The following is a 21,345-nucleotide window of genomic DNA, read 5'->3' on the forward strand; positions in this document are numbered from 1 at the left end:
TCTCCTGGGAGACCAGGAGAGAGTGGGAGAAGATAACTCAGGTATATGTAAGTTATCCTCAGCACTGGGAAATCCTTGTTAGAGGCGAGTCCATTATGAAGGAAGGACAAGGCGGAGGAAGAAATTAACTGGCTTTTCTTGCATGCATTTTTCTCCACTAACACAATGTATTTTCATTCCACTTCCCCTACAGATTTTTGTTCTAACAGAACATATTTTTATGTTTGAGAATATTTTTTGATCACTCTATTCTATTTTGTTCAATGAAAATACATATGTAAATTGAAGTTGATTTTTAAATTTTTCCTGTGACCAAAATGTCTAAGGGTTTCAAAAATGTCTTCTGAATTGAGTTACTGTTAAGATTGCCATTGGTTCACAACTGATCAAAACAACATAAAGGTTTCACAAATTTCACAAATAATGATTAAAAAGCAAAAGTAAAATTTTCTTGAAAATGCATCTATTAATGAGATGAACAGGGCTGTGGTATTTAACTAGTTAATGTACCTATAACTGAATTTTACTTGTTTCACTTTTATTCCTATTTTTCATTTTAATAAGTGTGAACACTGAGAAGCCTTGCTCACACAGATTAGTAGATAGGAAAGGGACAAGTTATAGTATTGCCCTGCCACTCACTTCTTTAACGCTTTCTAAAGCCCATAGTGATCTGTGGATCATCTACTTGAAGAGATAACTTGATTCCTTGGATAACTTGATTCCTTGATAGCTTGAACTCCTCCACTTTGGTTGAAAAAAAAAAATGAACTGAAACCACCTGACTTGGAAAAAGGTTTATTACCTTCACTAGTCATTCATTTCCTTAACACCAGCCTTTGAATTCTTCCTTTAGCACCCGGCGGTGTTTGGCACCCAGCATAGCAAGACTCATGCAAAGTGGGGGTAGGGCATCAAGGGGGAACTGGTGGGAAAGGACAGCCAGTGTGACGTTCTCAGGGAGATCAATTTTAGAAAAGAATAATTGGGCAGCTGACGACTGAGAATTTGATTCTCTCAGACAATCCCTTCTCGGTCCCTCCTGGAAAGTCTTTGAGTGCACGATGCCCAAAGGCATACGAAACCCTATTTTGAGATGTCACAGAACCCTACACCTGGCATTTGGTGCAAATTCACAAATTTACTCTTACATCTGTCCCTTACACTGTCCCTTTCAAAAGGTAAAAATAGAAAATATGAATGTTCTGCAAAAATGTTTAAACAAAATGTCACCCAATGGAAAAGACTTGAATATTTACCTTTCCAGTGCACAAAAAATACGTGCATGTGTGCGTGTGTGTGTAAAACAGTCTTCTGGTGTTTCCATTTACCTCATGTACACCTGAAAAATAAATTAGACTTCCAATATGCATGTCATCTTATTCCAAACATGAAAAAAATGACCATTTTCTAATTCATATAAATTTGGATGAAATTAAAAGATATGGAAAGAAATTTAAGTCCCAAATTCTAACCTCCTTTACAGATGATTGCCCAATATCCTTTATTTTCTATGATTTTTTCAAAGTTCCTCAGATATTTTTGTGAGATCATGTACCCAAGAGGGTCTAAACTATGGCAAGACTAACAAAAGTTTGCTCAGTTGGAAAAAGGGGTCCTCAATAATAATAATAATAGCTATTATTATTATTAAAATTGTAGAAGAAAAACTAGTAAAATGAATTCCATTCTCTCATTGACAAATATGTTAGATATTTTTTTTTTGAAAAGGCCTTTGCGAGATCAGGCATTAAGGCATTCAAAATATGTTTATTCAGAACTTCTCCCTCTGACAAACATCTTGGCCCAGATCTCAGCTGCCAGAGCCTGATTCCTGCTGATCAGGAGTGATGCTGAGAGTCCAGGAGGGTCCCATCTAAGGCCAGGCCCCCAGCAGGCCCCCAGCAGGCCCAGCAGATCCCAAGCAGCCCCCTCAGCCCAAGGGAGGGTGAATGAACCTGAACGCTGCTCCTGCTGCCTAGACACCCACCAACTCGACACGCAGACTCACTCAGCCACACTGAAGTTCTACACCCCAGCACGTCATTCAACAGATTGCTCTCCCCTTCCTGCCAAATATAAGCCCGAAGAAACTGACACTTGAGAGAAACAATCAGGGCCAAGTTCAATATCCATTTTCTAAACACCTAAACCCACTGAAAAGCAAGACACCTCAACTGTGACAGCTTGCTCCCCAGGGAAATGCAATCGCTGACGAGGGACTTTATAGCACACTTTTCACTTTTTATAAAGGGCCAGTGTATGGCACAGCCTCAAGAAGAACATGTCACTTTCTGGAAAAAATTACTGTAGAAGACGTCGTCTATTCTAATACTCTAAGATCAAATCAATTTCTCCTATAAGTTGAAGGTAGGAAAAGAGAGGCCACCCGTTCCCAAAGAACACCTATGCTTCTTACATTAAATAATGACGACATGACACACTTTATTCCTTTTTGCCTTCAGCTACAAAAACTCTCTCATTCCAGGCACATGTTCTAATTACCTTAATAAACATCTATAACCCAATAAGTGCCAGACCCTGGGCAAGTTCACATAGTCTCGTTCAGGGCATGGAGCACCCCTTTGGGCTTTTATCCCTTTGCCTCTTCTCTAAAAGAGTGTCCTGAAATTCAAGGGATCAAAAAATCATTTCAAGGACTATCTACCCACCCACCGCAACCTTAGCACAGTTCAATGCTTTTGTGACCTGAACACCTCTCCTCCAACTGTGTTTTAACAAAATCGGAGATTTAGAAACCTGTTTCTGGTTTAAAAAACAAAAACAAAAACAAAACAATTAGACCATTTTGCTTCAAACGTCACAGAGCAGGTGGCAGCGCAGGCAGGGCTGGATGTCTTCCAGCAGGGGTTGGAAGAGCTGAACTGCTTTACAAAAAGCTACACTTGGAATGTGAGATCAATAGCCCCAGAATATGGGCCTTCAGGTGAGACATAAACGGAGTCACTTCTAAAGAGTCTTCAGTAAAGCTGCAGAGAAAATAAACCTGCCATACACAGTGAGAAGTCATTTTTAAAACAGCAAGAAATCATAGCCTAAATACCAACTTAATCTATGACAAAATGGCATGATCAAAGTTACTGAAATAAATGAAACATAAAATCAAGATGTTATAACCTATCCTAATAAAAACGCAGTGTGGATTTTTCTTCCCGTTTCAGCTACTCAGAGAAAATAAACCATCAACTTGTAGAACGCTATCATAACAGGAAAACGTCAGCAAAGAGGCAACTCGACATGACTATAGTATACTAAATAAACACCTGCAGGATAAGAGTTAAGCTGATTTTCCTGTCAAGCTTTCTTTATCAAGATTAAAAGCACTTTGAAAGTTCAAGCTAAAAGAGTGAGAAAAATACTTGAGTACTTTTGTTGAAACACGCTTCCATATGGCATGGGGTGAAACGGAAGAGATTTCTGGGGCCTGAGCAGACCCAAACTGAATGCAAAATTCTCCCCACCCCATCAGTGGAGCAACTCAGGGCCCTTCAAACGACTCTGGGCTCAGGTTTCTCATCTGCAAAGCGAGCTTAACACCCACGATTCGGGAAAGTAAAGAAGTGAGCTTGGTGACACGTGTGCAAGTATTTTTTGATCTTTAAAACACCATTCAAATCTGAGGACCATTTCAGACACGTGCTTAGCCTCCGCGTCGCTTTCTGTTTCCAGAGCTATCTTCATGAATAACAAATCTGCTATCACACTGTGGTCTGAAAGTGTTCAGTGGTTTCCCCACTGCTTGCCGGTTAGTATAAGATACAAGTTCCTTTACAATCTACCCTTTCCCCTAGAAGCCTCCCTGTAGCAACCCCACTTCCCCTCTCTCTGTCACAGTCTCTCACCAGCCACCCGTACTACTCAGTGGACTCAAAGGGGCCACAACTGTGCCCACTGGCTTGCCTTTGCCAGTGCTGTTCCTTCTTTCTGGAATGTCCTTTTCCCACATCTCTGTCAGGCAAACTCCTATTCATGCTTCAACACCCAGCTCGTGTCACTTCTTCCATGAAGCCCTCCCCTTCTCCCTATTTTCCCCCCTATGCTCCCCAAGGGATGTGAATGAATCTCTACTACTACAAACACATACATGAAAGTAATGAATTTAAACATCTATATCAGAGACTCGACTAGCAGCTCTTGAGAAAATCTTTGTGTCTTTGGCACACTCAAGTTTGAAAAATAAAACTGAAAAATTAAAATCTTATCAAATGATCACAGGGTAAATGTTTTAGAAGTTTTAGTCATCAAACTATTCTTTGCAAGAATATTCTTTCAAAGAATAAAAATATCCAATAGACTAAAATGCAATTTACATGATCTTTGGAGGTCTTCTTCCTACACACAAACTATAAATTACAGAAAGGGCAGGAATACACACAACAAATAACCACTGTTTGTGAATGCCTAGAGACAGAATTTGGATGGATGTGTTTGTTTGTTTGTCGACACAACACACACACATCCCACAGTAAGTAACATCCCTCTGGCTCCTACACTCTGGAGTGCCACCTGCTCTGGCTAGGCTTCTGCCTGGATAATTAAAATGAAGATGTGTATTAGCAGATATTAAAAATGCAAATTTTCACAGTATTCCAGTCAGCAGAGTAGCAGATAGCATTCTCTTTATAATCTAGTGGTTGTTGTTCTGGAACAGAAAGAGTCCCTCTAAAGTTTCAATGGAGACTCAGAGAGGTTAAGTGAATTACCCAAGGTCACACAGCTGCACGCTGGCAAAGCCAGGACTCAAACAGAGGACTTCTGATTTGAAGCCCAATGCTCTTTTACACTACATTGCCTCTTGTAATAGTAAACATCCTGTTAAAGGTAAATTCACAGAAGAAATCTGATTTCCAAAGAAGAAAGTGTAGCTCTATTAGACCATATGGTTGGCCTTTAAATGTCTGTGTCTTCAAATTGTGGTCTCTTGAATTTTATAAACATTAAAAAGAATAACAACACACAGGAACTAAACTTATTATCATCTAGTTGCTTATAAAAATAGTGTTTAAAAGAGTGCTGTCCTTATTACAAGGTGCTGCAAAGGGCTGAGGGTGGCTTGAGCCAGGCTGTTGATGAGGAGCTCACCTATCACCACCCCCCTAAGGTTTCCAGCTAAACTGAAAAGGATGCATGTGTCTGGAGGTGAGGTGTGCTCACTTTTTACTCCAGAGACCCGAAAGGAATCAAGAGGCTAAGACCTATCAATTTGCCTCGTCCCACACTCACTCAGGCAACTCAGGCAGCATGGGCAAGGAGAGTGGTCACGTCTACCTGGCCTTGCCAGCGACTCCACAATCCACTGACTCTCAAAAGTTCTCTCCAGAAACAATGGCAGTGGCCTGGAAGCTGGGGGACCTTGTTCCCAAAAGTTTAGGAATTAAATGGCAAACAGGGGTTTCAAACCCTCTAAAAAGAGTTAAGCTTGAAATCAGTTTCAACGTTTGAAAAATGAATTTAATGTTAAAGAATGACATCACTCAAGTATGACTTTGTCTCCAGCTAGACTTGCAAAACGATTGAGTTAATTTATGCCAAAATAAACGCCGAAAGGATGTAAAAAGTAAATGAAGAGGTGAAACAACAAAAGAATTAGAAGAAAATATAGGGACAGTATATAAGGCCTTTCTAAGCATGAAAGCAAAGGAAAAATAATAAATGGAAAAAACTTAATTAGGATAAAGGAAAAATAAAAGAAACTGATTTTAAAAACTAAAGAGCAATTTAAAAAAACATATTTGCATGTATGGTAAAGGGCTAATACCCTTCATCTCTAAAGAATTCTTAAAATTAGTAAGAGAAAAAACACATCTATAGGGAAAAAATGGGAAAGGGTAAAACTGTACTTCCCAAAACATAGTCAAATTGTTCAATTTCACTAATATTCAAACAAATGTGAATTAGAGCTTAAAATATAATTTTTCACCAACTGAATGGGTGAGGAGTTTTATAAGATTATATCCAGTACTTGTAAAATATGAGCAAAACAGACTGCTGGTGAAACACACCGAGATAAACGGCAATTTGTACTAAAAGCAATTTTTAAATAGGTGCATACTTTAACCCAGCAATTCCAAGTCTAGGAATTTCTCCCAGGGAAGTAGAGAAGTGTGCAAAAATTTAATACTGTTCATCACAGCTTTATGCAGAATCATGAAAAACTGGACATAGGCTAAATATCAAAAGGCCTTGCTAGAGGAATTACTGTACATTCATAAGAAACTCTGCCGCTATGAAAACCAATGTTGTTGAAAAATATGTAAAGACATGGAATAACATTTGTGGTACTGCTGAATAGAGGAAGAATGTAACCAAACCAAAGCAGTTCTGAGTAAAGGGATTAACATGCTTTCTACTTTCTTCTTTGTGCTCTTCTCTCTATTTTCCAGTTTTCTACAATGAGCATGTAAGGGTTTTAATTATCGATTAAAATTGTGTTTTCAAAACATTACAGCAAGTCATTCTAATTATTTGCTTTATTTATATCCAATTATTCGCTCTGACCATAAAAAGAAAAAAAAAAAAAACTTTACCTGGAGTATTTGGATAATAGGACACTTAGCAATGAATTCTGACATCACTAAAATTTAAAACAGTGCAAGAATCTGCAATAACTGTTTGAAGAAACTTTACATCCAAGACCAATTGTTTAACTTCCTATGCTTATTAATGAACTTGACCTTAAGTCAAATCTGTATGTTCACAAATCTCCAAACAGCCTGCCTTTTAATACTATGGATTGCAGAAATTAATAAAAGCAGACATTTTAAACTTTAATCAGGCAACTGTGCGATTCTTAAGAAAAATCTGATGTTCTCAAATTCGAACAATCAAATTGGTGAATGAGAATTCAATTAAAAGAAACTTATAAAATGTTTAATAGCACAGATCTTTAGTGGGCTAGGATGAACCCGCACTCATTTTTCTGTTTACAAGTATTAATCACATTCCAAACATGCTACAGCGTAGACCCTTATTACTCAAGGTGTGGTCCTCCGACTGCAGCACTGGTGACACTGGGAGTTTGCTGGGGATGCTGAATCTCAGGCCCCGCCCCACACCTACTGCACCTGAATCTACAGATTAACAAATTCCCAGGTGATCTGAACGCACAGTACAGTTTGAGAAGAGCTGGTATAGAGAAGCTGAAAGCTAAAGTGTTATAAGTCACAGCCAAATAAAAGACTATAGGCTAAGCATCTCTGAATAGTACCACAAGAAGACCTAACACACACACAAAGCTATCCGGCCATCTATCAACTATAGAGGTTCTCCAGTTTGGTTGCCTATGAGAATTGCATGAGGAGCTTTAAACAAATACAGATGCCCAGGCCCCACCCCTGACCAAATGAATGGAAATCAGTATTTTCCAAAGCTCTCCAGGTAATTCTGTCGTGCAGCCAGATTTGAGAACCCCTTAGCTACTGGCATAAACAGGGTCCTAACCAAAGACATCATTAGCCTAATCACAGCCAGGCAGATCTAATCCCTGCTTCTACTCTCCTCCTGTGGCTTCCCAGACACCCCTGTTCATCACTCTTTACATTTATCCTAAGTCCTTCTCTGCCCCTCCTAGTAGAATGCAGCCCCCCAAGGGCAGGGACAGTGTTATTAGTCACACTACTTCCAGCACCCAGTGCGTAACTGGAGTTTGATGAACATTTGTTGAAGGAATGAACTTGATTAGATGGAAGAGATGACAGAGAGAAGCCAAATGGGAAGAAGGGTGGGCATATGAAAGCAATAGGAAAACTCATGTTCTCTGATCCTTTAAGTCTCATTGATGTGAAACTTCAATGAAGTGTAAGCCTTGTGGGGAAGACTTAGACTCTGAAATTAACAAAAAGTCACCTATCATTCCAACAAGGTGGCCGGGAAATATCTGGCGAAAGGGAGCTGTGTTTTGAAACAGCAATGCATTATGCCATAAAAGAAACGAAACACAAAAGTAGAAGCCCGCCCAATAACCAAAGTATGTTCTAGTAGGTTCTCCCTATCCAAGCTAGGGAGCACACCTAAGAATGTGTCCACACCCACACTTTCTATGCCAGAGTGCAGGTCACAAACAGAGTGGCACCACCGTAACTGTGCACATTTCAAGACGCAGGCTCATGAAACCTACACACCTCTCCCCAGCCATAAGGAACAGGAGAGCAAGACACAAGAAGGCTTGAATAAAGCCTTGTCTAAATGCATTTGAAAAGTTCACCATCAAGCTACAAACTCATGAGACTGGAAATGTTATCACTAAATGGTAGCTGCAGGTATCCTTTGCCCAGGTGAAAAGAGCAATAAAAAGATAGAGATTATGGCTGCTAACACATTATTTCTTTCTCCCTCCCTTTATTTCTGGGAACCTCTTCATCTCACAACAGGACTAGAAGAACACGACCACAAACATTTCAGACTCCGTAAGGCCTCAGATCTCCGCTGGGCAAGCACACAAGAGCAGGCTTCTGAGCTGGGAAAAGCACGGGCAAGGAAAATAATACGACCTCAATCCTGTCATCTGCTAAAGCAAACTAAAGGCGCTGCACCATTTGGTTTTCATGTTTATGGAGCTTTCCAGAATCCGTTTCTCCATTCTTACCTCCTTGTGTTACGTAGCTCTTAGTTAGAGAGCAGCTTCTAAGGAGGGACCCTGGAGAAAACACACACACATTTTCAGGAGGAACCAACATTAAGCCCACACGGCTTAAACTGGCATCACACGCAGAGTTTATGTCAACATCCTCCTCCCCCAGGCAGGTCCTCCACACCGGAACTCCTCACTCGACCTGCTAAGAGGCGACCACACCGCAACTCCCAGGCCAGTCCGGCAAGACTGGAGATGCAGGTGTGCCCCAGCCTCGCCTCCTGACTCAGCCCTGCCTTGGATTCTCCGCCAATCATCACTTTCTGTCTTCTTCCCCACTATAGTAAAAATAACTTCCTCTTCAAGCGTCTAAATCTGTATGTGATCTTACACACTTTTTTCCGGCACATCGTTGGTTGAATTTTGACACTAAAGGAGAATGAGTCGCAAAAAATCTGCAATCACATTTCTGTAAAACTCCAACCAGATGAGTCAGTTCCACTGTTCTCTGGAATACTGAGAAAATACTTCCAGGCAAGATGCTGCATTCTAAGCACCACGTCAGTTCCTTCTGTCCTCTGCTTCTTACAGACTCAGCAAAGTCTCAGGGATGGAAGGAAGCAGAGCAGAATGCACGGTGCTATTTGCTGTGAACTGGGAGTGGCTTGCTGGCTGTGCTTCTGAGTGAGGAGAAGGGCATCTCAGGGGGCAGACCATCCAACACAAATGTGGCACCAAGGACTCAGCAAGTCTTGTATTTAGGACCTGAGACAGAGCTCCAGAGAGCTGCATACCCTCACTTCCCACCCCCGGCTCTGCCAGTCACCTGCCATGACTACAGAACAGGGGTGGATGTGGCACAGTCATTTCAAAAGAAGACAGTTTAGAAGAGAGTCACTTCTGATACTCCTCTCCATAAAGGAGGCTCACAAACCAAGGGAACTGGAGAATTCCTCAGTTCTACAAGCCACTGAAGGGCCATATAGACAGAGGAAAGTGATTAAGATGCATAAGGGAATGAAAAGCATTTCATCTTTTCATGTGCTTATTGGTCAGTTGTGTTTGCTCTTCTGTGAATTGCCTGCTCATATTCTTTGCCCGTTTATCTCATGAATTCTCCTTTTCTTATTGATTTATTGATCTTTTACATATCTGCATACTAATCCCATTTTCTAGAGAAACATCTGTCTCCAATCTGGGTCTTTCTGCTTTGTTTATGGGATGTTATTGTTCAGAAGGTTTCGCTTTTATGTTGTTTTCTTTTTTTCATTTATTGTTTGTCCTTTCTGCATCTGAAAGTAACTTCAGATGAGGAACTACTGGAAGATAGATCTGTTTTTCTGGACAAGACTTATGGCGGGGGCATTACAGTCACCTTCATAGCTTCAATTTTCTGAAAGAGGATGAAGTCCAACAGACTATTCTATGTAGCTCCCAGAAGAACTAGCAGAAGTAGAGAGAAGCCACAAAGAAGTAGCCTGCCACACTGTGAGAACTCCCTCAGCCCCTGGAGCTGCCCGCAATGGAATGGGATGACCAGCAGCAGGCAGCTGGGCCACGACTGTGAGAATCCTCTTTGAAAACACAGCTTTCTTATCCCTACTCGTTTTCCTTCTTTCTTCCTATCACAGTTATACTCTGAATTCTGGAGAGCCATGACTTACTCTGCTTTCTCTCTCTCTTTGCCTTCCTAAGGACATTCTGCTTCCCACAGTTTCTGAAGCAAGATCCTCTCCTTATTGCCCAGATAGGCTGGGGCAAACTGGTGATGGGGGCAGGGATGGGGAGTGCTGCTAATTTTAATTAAGATCAAAACAAAACAAAATGAAACAATGATTAAGACTTTGAAAATGATGGCCTAAAAATGTTTTGGCATATTCTACTTGCCTTGGTCACTTGTCTACTGCAATCTTTTAAATAAACATTTGGCTCCAAAGGAAATACCCTATAGTTTCAATTGTTACAGTTAAAGGGCTTCTTAACTCTTTCAACACATGATTTTAAAGTAGGTGGGACCTTAGAAAGCGCCTAATTCAGTCATTCTAAAGAAAAAAGAGGGGCTTCCCTGGCGGAGTGGGCTTCCCCGGTGGCGCAGTGGTTGAGAATCTGCCTGCTAATGCAGGGGACACGGGTTCGAGCCCTGGTCTGGGAAGATCCCACATGCCTCGGAGCAACTAGGCCCGTGAGCCCCAACTACTGAGCCTGCGCGTCTGGAGCCTGTGCTCCGCAACAAGAGAGGCCGCGATAGTGAGAGGCCCGCGCACCGCGATGAAGAGTGGCCCCCGCTTGCCACAACTAGAGAAAGCCCTCGCACAGAAACGAAGACCCAACACAGCCAAAATAAATAAATTAATTTTAAAAAAAAAGAAAGAAAGAAAAAAGAGGCACCATCACCTAGAGAGCTTCTTTAAAGAACCCCAGAGCCACACCCATTCTCCCTTTCCTGGCCACTGGGACATATTCCCAGATAGACCATGAAGACCACATGGAAACACTGCTGCTGATGAGGGTCCTAGGAAAGAAAAACAATTCAGAATCCCGGACCTAATCAAACGTCTTCATTTTGGAGGTGAAGAAACATAAGCTTAGGAGGCTCGTGGGACTTAACAGCACTGACCCCTGAACTATTTGCGGACTCCTCCAGACCCAGGTCCGCTGGCCCTTCCAGCAACTCGCACAGCTTCGCCTGACGGTTCTGCTAATCCAGTGAGAAGGTATTTGTGTCAAACAGCCCACGTGTCAAAAGAGGAAGCTCTGTGCTGGAGCTGCAAGGTCATGGTTTCCCTGGACAGAATTTAACTTTCTATCAAATATTGTAAGATCCCATTTGTTTTCAAGTTCTCAAGGTAACCATCCACACCAGATAGTAATGGCCCTGTGGCTCCGGCCCCTACACTCATCAGTGTCTGGGCAGGTCAAGGCAACGTGAAGAAGCGGAGAATGGAAAACAGAAGCAAGTTCCCCAGCCTTCTGACAAAGACGTGATCTGCTACTTTTTGGTTCGCTGCTCTTGCCCTGACTTCCAATGGAAGGGAAATGGGAACCAGAGAAAAACCAGTGCCAGACTACTGGACGCGGTAGCTCCATCACAAGTGGGAGAAGCTCTAGCAGCGGTCCCAGTGTATGCCTGGCACCGTGATCGTTTGAAAGGGTCTGATTTATGTGGATCACCAGTCCAGTCCTAGAACGGCTGGCGACCCCAGAGAGTGAGCTGCACCATACTCCCTCTGTACAACTACTTTTCTTTTGCGAATGCGGGGGAGGGGGGAGGGGAACGTGTGGATAAACTCAAAACAGAGGAAAGCAGGCTGTGCAAAGAATATGTTTTTTAAAGATTGTTTCCAGGAAGCAGAAGAGAGGATGAGAAGCAGAAAGGTTTGTGTGTAAAGTTAACAGGGCAGATGACTGGAGCTTATCAGCTGTTGAAGAGCCCTCACCAGTTTGAGGGTGAGGGTGACAAGATAAGCCACAAAAATGCTGATTCAGTAATTTCATATTTCTTGGGTAGAATGGTTCTTTCAAATGGAAGCAAACCATGAATGAATTTGCACACTCCACTAGTATGTGTGTTTGTGCAAGTGTGTGCGTGCATGCGTGTGTGGGCCAAAAGAAAAGGGGATCTGAGAGAAGCAAAGAATAAGGTGAGAAAATTGACATTTGTTGAAATCAAATGCCATGCCTTGAATCAGATAAGTACTTTATAAAATAGCAATTATTAATCCCATCGTATAGACCAAAACATCTAAGGTTCGGAGAAGTTAAGAGAATCGCCCAAGTTCTCCCAGCTAATAAGTGGTGGCACAGTGAGCACACCCAGATCTCTGCTCTGAAACCTGTACTCTTTCTAGTATTGGATGCTTCTGGCCCACAGAAAGCTTTCGATGAATACTTGCTGAGTGACTGAACAAAGGAGTTTATATGTTTCAGAATACCTTCATTTTTATTTTCATCAAGACTGTGAAAGTCATATGCACTGAGCTAGAAAAACATCAATGGTGTTTCCAGAAATGCATTACAGCTTAATGTAAATGGTTATTTAAATCATCTATCAATGAATGAACTAAGAATTACTCAGTCGAGGCCATGACTTAAGGTTATTTCCATATCTTTCATTAAACAAGGGTCAGTGGGTTCGTGCATTGAGCCTTAATCTTATAATCTATCATTTTGCCATTTAGGTTAAAATCTGCTCAGTCACTACTTCAAAAACCACATCATCTTATGGTCTCATCTCCTTAAAGAGTCAAAGTCATGCTTGAAACGTACTAGCTAATTTAACACAAATTGCTACCTAAGGAAGACGCTGACTTAGAGCAAGAGATAAACTGCTATTCTGCAAACTCCCAAAACTGGTTCAGGGTTCAGGAAAATGACAAGAAACAAGAAGTTTGAATTCTAGTATGCAGCCAAATCTCTAGGATGACCGCAGGCATTCTTAATTACAGGGAAAGCTCTATAAATGTAAGTCCAAATCCCCACACGTAAGAGGTGGACAATTATCTCCATGCACAGAAGGAAATGTTTATAGAAGTATATGTCATAGTGGTTTTAACATCTTTGCTTGTAGCATATGCTTCAAACAGCCAGAAAGAGATGGGGTGTAGAATGAACTGGCTTGAGTCTTTCCTGGCACACCGCCCCACGGTCTCTACTTAAAATAAGGGCAAAACAAAGCAGAATATGGAACCCTAGTAAAGAACTGTCTGCTGAGCAAATATATTGAATCAACAGACACTTCCTAAGGGTTCCTGTGGAGTACCCAGCAGAGGTGTCACAGTAGAGATGGAAAGTACCTGAACGAGCTTCCTCCTTTCAAGGAGCTTGCCCACAAATTATCACAATACAAGGTAGAATGTCAAAACTTCGAAAGTGATCATGAAATAAATACTACAGGAGTTCAGAGATCATCACTGGAATTTGAGCTTCCTTAACTATCAGCAAAGAGGCAATAGCAGAAGCAAAGGCAGGTAGTGAGGCAAGAAAAATGAGCCAGTGGCTAGCTTTGGGAAATTACAAACAACTGCTATAAAACCTGAGATAGACCGAGAGGTGCAGCAAACCCTCAACAGTAAACTGCTATCTGGCTCCCTGATAATTTTAATATGAGAGTGTCACAAATTATTCAAATTGAGTCTCTCACCAGGCAGCATGGAATTGACTGTACTTATTTTAAAGCTTCTTATTTTGATAATATATATTTTTAAACCTACTGAAAATTTCTAACACTTTTGGAAAAAAAAATTTCTTCCTAAAAATTCCTAACTTATTTTACTAAAGTTAAATTCCTAACTTATTTTACTAATTTACTGAAGGACTATATATTTGTCCTGTATATTATACCACAGTGTGAATAAAAATGAATTGCATATGAATTCCAATTTTCAAGATTTCCTTGGTAGCCTCAGAGTACAGTGTATAAGGAACATAATGTACCCAAATGTTTCCCCCCGCTGAGCTCATCAGCTCCTTTCTAGTGAGCAAACACAAAGACAGAATACTCATATCCATTGTACTACAGTCTGCTGCTCAAGATTGACTATACTCATATTCCACATATAAGTCACAATAATCTTTGTGACATCTGTAAAATAGTTAAGTGCTACCTATTTATGAATATTCATACATTAGAGCTGAATGCAAAGTGTTTACTATTCAGTCATCCATAACTGTAAGACCCCCAAGATTCTTTTAAAGAGGTCTTTGTGTTCAATCATTAGGAATTTATTTAGGTTTTACTCTATACCCAGATACTGTACTTAAAATTCAAAATGAAAAAGACAACTTAGTTCAAAAATGGGCAAAGGGTGTGAATAGACATTTTTCCAAAGAAGATATATGAACGGCCAACAAGCACAGGAAAAGATATCCAACATCACTAATCATTAGGAAAATGCAAAAAAAAAAAAAAAAAAGCCACAATATGATGCCACTTCACATCCATTAGGATGTTTACAATCAAAATAATGAAAAATAACAAGTGTTGGTGAGGTTGTAGAGAAACTGGAAGTCTCGTACATTGTTGGTGGGGATGTGCAGTGGTGCAGCCACTGTGGAAAACAGCTCGGCAGTTCCTCAATAAATTAAACATGGAATTACCATATGACCTAGCAATTCACTCCTGGGTATATACCTAAAAGAACAGAAAATACGTGTACATACAAAAACTTACACACAAAAGTTCACAGCAGCACTATGCACAATAGCCAAAAGATAGAAACAACTGAAATGAGAAACAGATAAATGGATAAACAAAATGTGGTATATCCATACAATGGAATATTATTCAGCCATAAAAATGAATGAAGTACTGATACATGCTACAATATGAATGAACCTTGAAAACAATGTTCTAAGTAAAAGAAGCCAGTCACGAAAGGCCACATATTATATGATTTCATTTCTATGAAATGTCCAGAAGAGGCAAATCTATAGAGACTGAAAATAGATTAGTTCCTAGGGCTTGGGGAGACGGAGGAATAGTGAAGGGATAACTAAGGGGAACGAGGTTTCTCTTTCTGGTGATGAAAATGTTCTAGAAGTGACTATCGTAATGGTTTCCCTTATCTAGGTATATACTAAGAACAATTAAAAGCTATTAAACTATTAAAAACTTTAAGTGGGTGAACTGTATGGTTTGTGAATTATCGCTCAATGAAGCTATTTTAAAAATTAATAGCATACACTGAAATGTGCTTTGTTTGGAACGTTCTTGCACAATAGTTGCTACATTCTTTTGACTTTTGCAACTAAGAATTTTTGGTGAAATGCTAGTGTTTCTGTCCCCATTTCTGACAAATAAAAGGATTTATGTATATCACTGTTTGCTTAAAGTTGAGTTTCTATAATAAAAATAAATATAGGTAAGACAAAATTTATTTGTGGTCAAGTCTCATTTCTTTCCAAAAAAAAAAAGCAAGTGACAATTCCTAATCATTCTAGCAGCTACAGTTGTCAAATAAGATGCCTTTTCACTGTCCATCACTGACCCCTTCAGTACAGCTGTAAGGCAAGCTACAGTTTCTACTCCTGCAGCTTCCCTGTAGGGAAGCAAAAGATACTCTTTCTTTGGGGACTCAAAAAACTTGAGCACTTTCATTCTAGTTTCTCAAATACAAAACCAACTAGTGTTTTAAACCTGGACTGATGACAGGGAATTTGAAGAAAGACAGTATCCAGATAATGCATATTTATCTGTATTTTAAAACAATTCATACTGAGATGAGTCTACGTTAAAAACAGTTTACAAGACAGAATGTTTTTCACTATTCATGCTGTGTGTTTACAGAACAGTCTGCCATAGTTGAATTCCATTTTCTGTCTTCTTCTAATACAGTGCTACTGTGTCCCCAACCAACCCTATAAGATAAATTTGCAGCTATGAACAAGAATGTCATTTTCTTTTTATGTCAACAATTTCTATTGATAACATCATATTTTATGCATTCATTTCCTAGATTGCTGTCTGGGGCCTGGAGTACTATATTTAAACCATGCGTGATGTGCAGAAGGAAAATTAATTTGACTTTTAAGGTTTAGAGAAACTATTTTGTAACAGGTCTGGACCTCAATTTTCACATTTTCCTTTAAATTCATTTAAACTCAGAGAACTTCAAGTTCAATAAAGTTGCATCTTTTTCTTTCATTTTTGACTCAAAATTGCCATGCTCATATATAATATACATATCAAGATTAGCAATTCTGAAAACTAAAGTAATATATCTCCATTTTAAATAGTATAAGTTAAAAATGGAAAGGAAAGCCTATCAACTTGAGATCAATCCAACAGATTTAGTCCCCATAAAGGCTAAGTCACATACCCAAGTCTTGATAATAAATCATCAGAGTTTGCCGGTTGTACAGGATCAGTAGTAAGCCATCTGACTTATTCGGTTTACATCGATGTAACGAGTGTTATTCCAAGTTTTTGATATTTCCACAGCTCATAAGTAATGAGGCTACAGGTAGAGGCTGCGTCATAATCTAATTTCTGCGGGAGATTTTATTTGATTTTGGTTGGTTTTCCATAGCAAATCAAAGTCTGAATGCCACTTCAAAATAAATGAAATAATTTCACTGAACTGGAAAGACTATGGTCTTCAAGTTAAGTATAGCAATTTGCTCTATTCATCTATTTATCCCATTGTGTGTTTTATGCTCTCCTCTCTCCACCCATTTCAAGGAGGAAAAGAATCAAGACAAGAGTTATGCCTGCATAACTTTCCTCTCCCTGACTTACTTACTTTCCTTTTTGTTTTTAATAAATCTGTTGCAGCAAAAAGCATCTTTAAAAAGAACAGACTTTGCCCTTCCCCAAACTAACTAGAAAAAAGAAGCTGTCTGACCCCAGTTCCTGTGAGACGAAAAAGCATCATTACTGACTCTTTTCCCTTTTTTCTCCACACTATGCTTTCTGGTTGCCCCCCTTCACCTCATTCTGTGCATCTTCTAACCTCAGAAACTCGAAAGCCAGCTGGGGCTGCAGCTGTTGGCTGGTCCTTCCCTTGAAACAATGGGGCGTAAGCAGCAAAGCAGACGCATTTTTAAAAGCTGAAGTTTAAAAAATGAAACCATGTCCATCACTTTTCAAATATTTTATAAATCTCTTCTCTCTCTCATCCCCCCTCTTTCTCTCAAATACATAGGAAACTTTGTGAAAGCAATGTTTGACTCTAGAGCAATGTTCTTGAACTTAAGCAGGCATCAGAATCACCTGGAAGACTTGCTAAAATGGATTCCTGGGTCGCACACCCAGACTCTCATTCCATAGGTCTGGGATGAGACCTGAGAATCTGCTCTTGTAACAAGTGTGCAGGTGATGCTGGCTGACGCTGCAGGTCCAGGGACGGCACATTGAGAACTACTGGCCCAGACAGAGAATGGCCGCTAAAGAAAGAGAGAAAGAAATTAGGAATTTAAGATTCAATTGGATTCCAATTCACATCACCTCCAGTTGTGTGGCTCTGGGAGAGTTCAGTTGCCTAGCACATGGAAGCAGCGTCACAGAGAAGAATACAGGAAGGTGGAGTTAAGAGCAGGCCAGCTGCTTGAATTATTTCCCTTCTCTGTTGGCCCCTCAAGATACTAAAAGTATCAAGAAAAGGAAAGTGAAATTATGGAAATAAAAATGATCACTTTTTGCCAGTTAGCCCTTTAGAGTTCCACTCGCATCTTGGCTCTATTTCCTTTTTCTCTCAAACTGCTTGTAGTGCTAATGCAATGGGCACTTGATTCGGCCAGATGTGGGTTCAAATCTTGCCTTACTTACTATGCGTCCTTCAGAAAGTCAGTGAACTTCTTTGCCCTCCCTTCTCCCGTATCAAAAATGGGAATAACAGCTGCACCTACCTATGATATTGCTGTGCTAATACAATTTCATTCTACATGTGCACTGATTGGCACATACCCAATAAATGTTAGCTTCTATCATAAATGGTCCTTTTTTTTTCCTGTGAGAATATTCAATATGTTAAATATCACACTACCTATTTGATACAATAGGTGCAGTCATCACTTTAACGAGTATTTATTTAGTAGCTACTATGTCAGATGTAATATATTATACAAGTATATTAAAAATAATATCCTGTCAAGACAAATATTGCTATAAATATTATTTTGATTTGGAAAATTTTGACTTTATATGAACTTATATTTAAGAAAAATACTTGCCTCCAAAATTGGCTACCTAGGAAAATTGAGAGGATGTGTTTACTAACCACAATTTTGTTTTCACAGACACTAAAATAATAGAATGGAGGAAACAAGGGGAGAGTAATTCTGCAGATACCTTGGCCTTATTTTATTAAGGGTATATTTTAGATCCTCTTAAAGACCACAAGCCTGCTTTTCCTGAAAATCATTATGTTTACATAACAAAACAACAGGGAACAAATTTGGCCAAGGGTATCCTATTTTCAGTTCACAATGATGTCATTTTTTAACCTGTTACATCAGTCAGAAACTCAATGATGAGTTAGTAATAGGAGCAATATTCCATCCTTCAGTTCTTCCTGGTTCCCTGAGTGAATGCTGTGAATTCACCCTTCCACCAAATAAGCCCCCAAATTTATCAGGCCTCATTTTTTGAAATATATAATGAAAGCACACTAAATTCTGGATACCACACGTATTTGGCTGAATTTTCAAGAGGTTAACATGCTAGATGCTGCGGTTTCCTGATTTTAGCCTCACTACATGCCTTTGCTCCTTCCTCCTCCCAGGCTCCCCAGCCCCGAGAAGGGTATCAGAACCGTAACATTTTAAGAGCTGGGTGGAGGTGTCAGAGACAATCTGGTCCCGCCCAGAATTTTACCTATGGAAAAGCCCAGGCCCATGTGGTTCCAGCGCCCTGCCCAAAGCCAGGTGCTCCTGAGGACACCACAGATGTCTTCCTTCCCTATCCACTGTACTTTCCCTACATCACTTGCCTGCATATTTTGCTTTAAAAGAACCTCACCAAAGAATTCATTATCAGAGTTTATGGAGAAAGGCCCCTGAGCTTCCAAATCACTTCCCTCTCTATGCCAGTTAACAGTGATTGTCGGTAATCATAACAATTGTGACCTGTGTGGTACTAGCAGGAATCGGAGAGCCTATGAGGCTGTGAGACTTCCAAACACAGAACTCGAAAGAAGAGAGTTGACTCCTTAGCAAAAGTGCGTATTACCCCAAATCCTCTAAGAAACCAGATATGTTTGGAAATCTACTTGGGCAATATTTTCCTTTAATTTTCCCTAAAGCATCTTAGAAAAACCGTAGTTCCCCAAAGTTTCTACTGAAAAAGAAGTGTAACTTTTAAAATCTGAGCTTCTCTACGTGGAAAAAAACATTATTTTATCTGCGTGTACATTTGAAAACGCTCTAACACATTTGTCACTTTGCTGAAGTGGTTTTTTTCCTTCGAAAACGATCTACTATCCAGACCTGTGGTTTCTGCGACGAAGGGATTTCTGTGGGTGAGGGTGGCAGCCTCCCGCCGCCGGAGTCGTGTGGCCCATTACGGTTCCAGCGCTCTGGGGGCTTCCCTTTGCGCCTTCGCTCCCGTCACGCAGATGCCGAAGTTTGCCGGGGGCTTAGGTTTATCCCCTTGGACGTTTGCGATTAGCTGGATCCCTCCCAGCCTCTCCCCCCCGCCCCCGCCCCGGCCCCCGCAAGACCTCTTCTGGCCACAGACTTGTGAGAGATGTGCATCCTCCCTTAGCCAAGGCGCGCGCCGGGGGCCTGGGGGTACGCTCTCGCTGGGCCTTGGCACCGCTCTCCCCGCGCCCGGTCACGCCCTCTCTCTGGAGACGCTCTTTTCTCTCTTCGCACATTCCTTCCTTACCTCTGCTAAAATAGGCGACCTCGCTCCTAATAAACCAGGCACAACCCGCCCCCCATCCCAAAAGTTCAGACTTGAGACACAGCGCTGAGGATCGTTCAGTCGAAGGAGGCGACACTGCTGGCCAGGGTGACTCGCGCCCCGGACCCCGGCTCCCCGCGTCTCACTCGCTGAGGACAGTGGGGTGGGCAGGGGGTGCCCCAAGCACAAGGCAGCTCAGGGACAGCGTGGAGACTGAAAACTGCTCCTGGGCCACCCAGGCCAGGGGGCAGGAGCTCTTGTGGGGCACAATTCACAGAACGGGCCGTGGGGAGGAGCCAATCCCACCCGCGCGACCCCGAGCGCCGGACAGGACGGGACTGTGGTCGCTATTGCCATGGACGGGCTGTCGCTGCCCCTCGCCTCTCCCCACTCTGCCAGGCTTGAATATACACACACTCGTACACACTCACACGCCTTCACTCCGCCCAGACTGGGTGGCGGAGGCGGGGGAAGGTATGCAGCGCCCAGCCCCGGGGTACCTGCCCGGCACATCAACCCCGCGGCGCCCCCGCCTAGGCGCAGACAGATGGACGCGCTGGAGGCAGCAGCCGCTCGGGGCCGCCGCACCGATGCTCGCCGGCGCCCCACCTGGGGAGCCTCGGGGAGGCGGCGGCGGGGGCAGCTCCAAAGTGCCCGGCGCGCCCCACTCTCCCCTGCACAACTTGGAGCAGCGCGCGCCGCCCTCGCTCCCGTCTCCCTTCCTTACCCAAATACTGCCGCAGGTCGAGCAGGAAGCGCGGGGGTCCCCCGCCGAGCTGATAGAAGAGGGAGCCCAGGCAGAAGACCAGCAGGGTGGCCATGCAGAAACCGTAGTCCCGGAGGGAGAAGCGCAGGAGAGGCAGCAGGGAGACCCGGCGCTTCCAGCTGCCCAGGCCGGGAGGGGCGCCCCCCAGAGGGGCCCCATGGGGCCAGGAATCCGCGCCGCTGCCGGGATGCTGCTGCTTCTTCTTCATCGCCTGCTCCGCCGCCTTGCACAGCCTGCCCGTGCCAGGAAAAGGTCACCCATCCGCCTGCGAGGAGGAGAGCCTGGCCGGCCGGCTGCACATGGACAGGGCCGCGCCGAGGGCAGCCCGGGTGGGGGCGGGGAGAGGCCGAAGTTGCCAGGCTCAGGAGACTTTCCTCGGCATGGTCCCCGCCGCCGCGGCCCGAGCGGCCGAGGTGCCCGGCCCCGGCTCGGCGGCGCTGCCCGCGCCCGGCCCGCGCCCGCTAGCGCCCCCGTGCCCCGCGCCCCGCCGCGCCTCGGGCTCGCTCGCGGCCGCCGGGGCTCGCCTCCAGCGCCAGCGTGGACCACCCCCCGGCTTTGTGTCTGTCGGTCTCGGCGTGTTTTGTCCGGGTTCAGGCTCCTCTAAAAAACGGCAGGGAGGAACGGGAGGCGGACACCATCCCCTCGCTC

The 21,345-nt window shown here is 42.6% G+C and overlaps 1 protein-coding gene across 2 annotated transcripts in view; it reads right to left on the bottom strand.

Annotated features, from left to right (window-relative positions):
* UST (uronyl 2-sulfotransferase) overlaps positions 1 to 21,140 on the bottom strand; it is a 288,030-nt gene extending 266,890 nt beyond the window's left edge. For both annotated transcript variants that reach the window (XM_068550775.1, XM_068550776.1), the window contains exon 1: positions 20,659 to 21,140. In XM_068550775.1, coding sequence (XP_068406876.1) covers positions 20,659 to 20,905 — 247 coding nt within the window. In that variant the 5' untranslated portion in view covers positions 20,906 to 21,140. The remainder of the gene's footprint in view (positions 1 to 20,658) is intronic.
* Between the last annotated feature and the right edge of the window lie 205 nt (positions 21,141 to 21,345).

This window comes from Eschrichtius robustus, chromosome 9, assembly GCF_028021215.1.
Source record: "Eschrichtius robustus isolate mEscRob2 chromosome 9, mEscRob2.pri, whole genome shotgun sequence".
Taxonomy (NCBI): domain Eukaryota; kingdom Metazoa; phylum Chordata; class Mammalia; order Artiodactyla; family Eschrichtiidae; genus Eschrichtius; species Eschrichtius robustus.